A 7,571-nucleotide genomic window follows, 5' to 3' on the forward strand; every position below is an offset into this window, starting at 1 on the left:
CCTATAGAAGGGCACCTTCCATGGATAAAAGGCTCTTATTAGCTCGTAATAGGGTCAAGGATCACAATTAAACTCTAATACCATTTTGTTAGAAATATATGCCCTTGTTTGAGCCACATTATATTCCTAAGAATGCATTTTTGAATAGTGTATTAATGAAAAATGTGTGGTTAAAAAGTAAAGAAAAGTTTTGAATATGCGTGTAATATTATTTTATTGAAAAATGTACGGTTGAAATGATATTAAATCACTGTTTAAGAATGTATTTTTTTTGAAAAAATGTGGCTCAAACATAGCCATATCACTTCTTTTAGATCCAGATATGCATAATTAACCATTAAACAACAACACGCTAATTATTTATTGTTTCTAGTTGATTAAGGTTAAATACAATTTAAATGCTAAGTTAAACAATCACTAACATATAGAACAAAAGCATAAAAAGTAAATAACACTAGAAACTGGTGACAGAGGAAACCCCCTTAAAAAACCCTACACAAGGATCAAAAACCTGCAGACAAACCTTGCCAAAAAGATCTACTAGAAAAGTTAACTTACAATTGGTCTCGGACCACCCAACTTATTAATCAACAAAGAACTCTTTCATTGTACAACTTGCACTTCCTAGCAATTCTGGGTTACTTTGTCCTTCACGTGGATCACCAAGAACAAACTCGTTCCTGAGCACTAGAACTCCAAGCATCTCTTCTCCAACTTCAGAACTTTGAAGCGTGATGGTATTCTTTACTTATTTATTTATTTATTTAATTTTTTGGTGTTTGATTTTAAAATCTTCTTTGTTTTGATCTTTAGCTAAAGCAAGAGGTTAGGGAATATGAAATTGATCTCTGAAGGATATTCTCTGGACTAAATTTAAGGCTCGACCAAAAATATAATATATTTGGGATGAATTCTGAAGAATTGATCAAGTGGTTGGATCAAGAAATCTTTGGAATGTGTTTTGAATTTTCAATAATATGATCGCTGATATGGAATAATGATTCAACATACTTTGGGAAGGACTTATGCTTGGATATTTATAATATGAAGTGTTTGAGGTTGAATAGGATTGGAAAACAGCTTTAAAATCGCCAACATGACTTTCCTGGAAGTAACCGTTGCTTGAGCACTGCCCTCATGCCTAGAGAGAGGTGACTCCTCTGCTTGAGCACTAAGGTTGTGCTTAGCGAGTGCCAGTGCCTTGCTTTGAGCACTTGAGCACCAATCTGGCGTGCACAAGGGATAATGTACCTACTTTTTCTCCTTGGTCCATATTTGACATCTTCGACTCATTCATGAGCTATACTATCAATCCTTGACTATTTTGACTTCAATTACAACTCAATATCTCATTATTTTGAATACAAAAATTGCCAATTACAATTTTGGACCTAACAACTTAGAAACAGGCTCCAATTTATGGAGTAAGTTTCTTGATACCAATAGTTCAAATATATCCTTACCCTTTTGCTCTTTAGATGCTAACTTGAATGACAGAGAGAAAAGGAAAAATAAGTCCTGTCTTTTAAATGTAATTGGAGCTGCAATGTGCTGATTGAGTCTTATCCAGTCACTCCGATGTGATTAATCTATTCATTTTGCAGTCCTCACCTAATCAAAGAAATTTGATTTTATAGCTAATTTAAATTTTTACTCACATGAGATACTAGGGACACACTGATAACAAAGGATGTTAGGCATTTGAATTTGTACAGATCACCTCTATATAAGTAAGTTTGAATTTATTAACGCATAAATCTATATCATTAATGTAGATACTTAATGTAGCATAATTATTTTATTGAATTTTATATCCAAGGCAAGAGTGATTAAAAGTTAATTAATGATTCGACCTTATAAGCTGATGAAATGAATAGGATAGAACGAGTAAAAGAAAATATATGTGTGTTATATTCTTAATTACATTTTAATTTGTATCTGCCCTTATCTGTTATGGTATCTCCATTTTAATTATTGCAATAAATATTTGCTCTTTTTCTTAGTTGTTTCACAGAAGTCAAACCTAAACATTACTGATTACTCTTCAATGCAAATCCCTACCGGCTCCATATTCCTTCACTTATAAAGCTGAATTATGTGCTACACACACAAACACAGAAAATCACATCACTTAAAGTTTTTTGAAGTCTATTTCTCATTTATCTGAAGTAGGTGAGTTCTTAGCTTCTTTTATTTTTTAACTTAATTATTTGACAAACATGTGAATACATATATGTAAATTGAAACCAGATAGAAAATGAATGTGTATTTTGTATATTTACTGTTCATGTGTGAAACTTCTCACATTGGCAGACTATGTCTGACAGCAGAAAAACTGCGTAAAAAATGGATTCTGGCTATGGAGGAAGTGGATCAGGTAATGAACAGACCTCAAACTCTCAAAGGGGCAAGAAGCCATGCCGTCGACATACAACACAACAAATACAGCAGCTTGAAGCGTAAGATTAAAACACAGCACACTTGTTTTTCTCTTGGACGATTTATTTATTTATTTTTAATTGTTTTTCAAACAAAGAAATCCAAATTCAGATAAGGGTTACTATTTTGATGTTCTTTTTCAATCCAAATTCAGATAAGGGTTACTATTCTGATGTTCTTTTTCTATCCACTTTGAATTTCTAGTTATTAAAGAATATGTTAGTCTAGGTTAATTTTTCTAATAGTAAGAGATTTCATATTTTTGATAACAGGTAATGGTTACAACTTTCTTGATGCAGCAATTAATATTTGAACTATCTGATTGGGGCTGCATATTTACAGAACTAAATACTTTGATAAACTTTTTTAGATTTTCATTTTTAACGGTTTAAAATCCCTGAATTATTTTTTATTTATTCCATTGAAACCATGAATATTTTGCTCCTGATTGATGGAAATTGTGCAGATTCTTTAAGGAATGCCCATATCCAGATGAAAATCAGATGCGTCAATTGAGCAGGGAGCTAGCACTTGATCCCAAACAGATAAAGTTTTGGTTTCAAAATAAAAGAACTCAGGCGAAGGTGCTATATATATGGTCGATTTTTACATGTATGTTCCTGTCTCTCATTTCATTCTCAGTTGTGCTGGTATTTAACATTGAGAATTTATGTACTTTAGGCTCAACACGAGAGAGCAGAAAATATCACCCTTCGATCTGAAAATGAAAGAATTCAATGTGAGAATTTAGCAATGAAAGAGGCACTGAATAACGTCATCTGCCGGACTTGTGGTGGTCCACGTCTTGGCGAAGAAGAGAAGCAATGTAACATACAGAAATTGAGAATGGAAAATTACTTACTGAAAAAAGAGGTGATTGTTTTCTTTTCTTTAATCCAAATTTTTTACCTGCCCAAGGGAAAAGCTTACTTTTGTAGATAAGTCTTGAAAGAAGAGAAGTGAACTCATTTTTGGTACAATTTGCAGCACGAACGGAAGCTTAACTCATATTCCAGCTTCATGGGAAAATTACCAACTTCTTTGCAAGCTGCATCTCTTGGTGTTCGATCTCCATTGAATGTTCCTGGAAAGCAATTTTTTAGTCAAGGGATGGAAGGCCGTCCTATTGATCCTGAACAAATTTCATGGAGACTATCACTTCATCATTCCAATTGAAGGAAATACAGGAGACGGAGAAGTCAATCATTATTGGAACCAATATACAAGTTGGTCATTCAAGCAACTTCTATGACCACTTGATTTTTCATTAATTTCTGTAAGTGACATTGTATGACTAGTAGCGTGATATTCTTCACAAGTTAAGAAATAATATGGTGAAATAACAACAAAAAGTGTTTCATCAAGCATTCCTTTCTGGTGTAGTCCCTACGATGTGGTAAGATTATGGATGATTTCAAGAGTGGAAAACCTAACTATCCTCACGTGTCTCATGACACGTAGGTCCATAAAATAAAAAAATTAAAAATAAAATAAGCAAGCCACTTATTTTATAACCTTTGAGAAATGATCTAATGAACACTCGTGCTTAGCCTATATTAAGCACCAATGACTTGGCAAATTTTGCGAGAACTTCCCTATAAATTTTGGGCTTGTTTTGAAGCTCATATTAATTAAATGGCGAATTTTGGACTTGAAAAAAAGTATTACTGATAAGTTAGGCCTAAGTTGTTGTAGTTCAAAAGAAGTCACATTTTAATTAATGTTAATCAAGCAATTAACATTTTGGTAGCTGTGTATCACTTGATAATTTGAATTTGACATTTTGATTTTGATTTTTTAGAATTTGAATGAAGGATAGTTTGAATTAGTTTTATTAGTTTCCATTTGATTTTTTTTGCTATTCAACTAACCAATTTGATCTTTTAAAATATTTGAATTAGGATGAAATTTATTTGGGATTTGTTATATGTAATTTAATTATGTAATTAAAATTAAACTAGAATTTGGATTAAGTTGGTTTTTGGAATCATGATAAATCCTAAATTTAAAATATTTTGAGACTCTTCCATTTCCAAAGACCATATATTTTGTGTTAAAGTTATAATCAAACCCAAAATTTGTTAAAGCCCCATCCTAATACTAAAACAGAAAACCTATTCCTATTTAGAATCTACCATTTGAAAACCCATTTCATCAAACTTTCGATGAGACACGACTTTTTTCTAGATACACATAAAGGCTTCCTATTTTTAAATACATACAAAGAGAACACACAAGACAGAAAGTCTTTTCGCTTTAGATTTTGAAAAGAGTTCTGTTCGACATAGTCACTATCTTATCACCACAAACTAAGGTAGGATCCCTACACTAAATTGACCGTTATATGAATTTAATTGTCATTCACACATGTTATTTTTTTGAACTGCTCATTCCTATCTAACATTTTCAGAGTAATTGGAGATCCTGCGGTGGCTCTGCATGAATGAAATATTTTATTCAAGAGAAATTGATTCCTTATATTTTAGGTTGTCACCTTTATGTTTAATAACTCTTGTAGTGTCCAATGATTTGTAGTTTAAGTTCATATTTCGAGACGTAAATTTTAATGTTAGGATATATGTTTCCATGAATTTCCAGCATTCTTCCTTTGTGTTTAAAAATTCACTGTGATCTGTATATTTAGAATTTCAGCCAGTTTTTAATTGGAAATGATCCTTGATGAGTTTTCTATCATATGCAACTAAAAAAAAAAAGTCGATTGAAGTCTTGTGGAATTTATTATAGCATTTTTAGTAAACTGCGATGGTCAGATATGGAAAACACAGACCCAGCTGTTTAAAAAATAATTTCTTGCTTCAAACATAGTCGTTGAGATCTCAAATTTTTCTATGTTGCACTTGTATGAGATTTATACTCTCTGCTGAATTTTCATAAATTTTCGTTGATGTGTACTAGGTTAAATAATTTTTGCAACTCAATTCGCAATTGGAGAAAACTGTTTTCAACTTGCTGATTTTATCAAAACTCTTTCCAGATCATTTGTTCCATATTTTTTTCTAGTCCATATGTTAAAAATGGTTAAGACTTTACAATATTTATTAATTAATTCAAATTTAAAAACTTTTCTTAATCTCGTATTTTGAAGATTTACGTTGGTAATGCATCAGGTTATAAGAATTCGGGGCATTACAGTTTGATATTTTCTGTAGGCTTGCGAAAACATAAAGTTAGTTCTCAAAATTTTAGGAATAGTGTGTCGAGTAAATTATTTTAGTTAGCATCATGCTTGCCATTGCCATAAACCGCACATTCTGAGGTAAAGAAAGTTTTGAGAAAGTTATGTCCTGATACAGCATTTGGAATGTTTATGAGTGATTGTATATGTTTAAATTACAAGATCTTATGTTCAAAGAAGTTAAGTTTGAGAATTTAATTGGGATGTTTTAGAATTTTGCTATATATTTTTGAGAACGTCAATAAATTATGAATGTCTGTTTTAGTCCTCATATATCTACTTAAAAGCTATTTAGAAGCCACCTAATTGGACTTTAAATAACTAGTATGATAGATATGGCACGAATGATAAGAACTTGTAGAAAGATGATTGTCGACTCCAGGAGTTCTTTTGATTAATTATGACCTAATCTCTTCCATAGTTCGTTTGTTAGATGAATCTTGATCATTGAAAGTGAAATTGAAAGAAAGAAGGGAAAAATGACAAAAAGGGCAAAATCCAAAGTTCAGGACTAAATTGCATATATTCAGTAATTGATTCGGACATAATATGAAGGATTGGAGGATATTTGGACTCACTTGAATGCAACTGGAAGATGAAGAATTAAAAATATTTTAAGAAAGGATTCAAGATGAAGAAATGCTCAAAAGCGGTGGACAGCAAGTATAGCTCCTCGATGCTACGAAGGCACAAAAAAGAGCGGTGGACAACAAGTAAAGCACCTAAGCACTACGTAGAACTCGGATCTTGCAGCACTTATATTGAGAGAATTATGAGGCAACTGCAAGATTTCAAGATCATTGAAGATTTAACCATGATTTTTGGGCAAAGAAAAATGGCGCAATTGAAGATTGGTAAGGAACTATTGAAGAAATTCAAGATTTCAAGATTGATCTTTTTGTCAATTTATCAATAATTCGGGTGATGTTTTACAATTTACACATGAATTCTTGTAATTTTACATTGCAAGGCTAAAATTTTCATTGCAAGACATGGATGAACCCTTATTATGAATAGTACACTATAACAATTGTTGTAAAGTCCGATAGGAAATATAGATATACCATCATGCTTTGCATGATTTTTATAGATGTTGTAGCATTTTTAATGCATGCTTTCATGTTTGCATCTTTCATAAAAATATAAGAAGGTTACATGAGAAGATAGATTTAATTCAACTTGAGAGAGATTATTAATCAAAAAAGGAACACTGATTAACAAGAATGTGTACATATTTTCTTGTTATTGAATTGCATTAAAACAGATTAATAAGGAAGATTCGTAGTATTAGTAATCATTCCATTATGTGCTACAAAAGCTTTCATAAATGGCTCATTAGAATAATTAGGATAGTTAGTTATTAAATGAATTAATAAAAAATTGATAATCAAAACTTGGCCATTCTATTAGAGTTAATATTAATTGATCTTAGATTAAGAACATAGTCCTTGTGGAAACAATTTTATTCATCATTATATTTTTTGTTCGTGATATCGTACACTTGTGGATTTCGTACGATCAATATTCTTAGGAATCAACTGAAATTAGAAGGTGATCATGTTTCAGTATTCGTTTAGAATCAACGAAATTTCAATAGCATGTTTGTTCATATTTATTATTATCGCTTTTGACAAGCTACATCACTTGGTCAACCCAATGGATAGATCGTCGACGCAGCCACCTCTATGGCTTCCCATACCACTTGAGAATCTCTTTAACTTCTTCAAAGACGATTAAAAAGATGGCTGTGGTATAAATTTTTTAATACTTGGATAATATTGTCAATGCTTACAAGTATTTAAACAAGCATAGAAATATCTGAGAGAAATCTGTTTTCCCACTACCTGTATTTAAACAATAATAGAAATCTCTAAGGGAAATCTATTTTTCCTGGCAGTGGGATGTTTTATCCAATGGAAGTCCTGTTAGCAAGATT

The 7,571-nt window shown here is 31.6% G+C and overlaps 1 protein-coding gene across 1 annotated transcript in view; it reads left to right on the plus strand.

The window, feature by feature from the left end:
• The window catches only part of LOC111388640 (homeobox-leucine zipper protein ROC8-like), a 5,254-nt gene extending 1,639 nt beyond the window's left edge, over positions 1-3,615 (plus strand). Inside the window, exons 2-6 of the mRNA XM_023013394.1 lie at positions 2,314-2,377; positions 2,644-2,657; positions 2,906-3,023; positions 3,121-3,312; positions 3,427-3,615. Of these exons, the coding sequence (XP_022869162.1) occupies positions 2,314-2,377; positions 2,644-2,657; positions 2,906-3,023; positions 3,121-3,312; positions 3,427-3,615 (577 nt within the window). The remainder of the gene's footprint in view (positions 1-2,313; positions 2,378-2,643; positions 2,658-2,905; positions 3,024-3,120; positions 3,313-3,426) is intronic.
• Positions 3,616-7,571: the final 3,956 nt, after the last annotated feature.

The sequence above is a fragment of the Olea europaea genome, unplaced genomic scaffold (genome assembly GCF_002742605.1).
Source record: "Olea europaea var. sylvestris unplaced genomic scaffold, O_europaea_v1 scaffold512, whole genome shotgun sequence".
NCBI lineage: Eukaryota > Viridiplantae > Streptophyta > Magnoliopsida > Lamiales > Oleaceae > Olea > Olea europaea.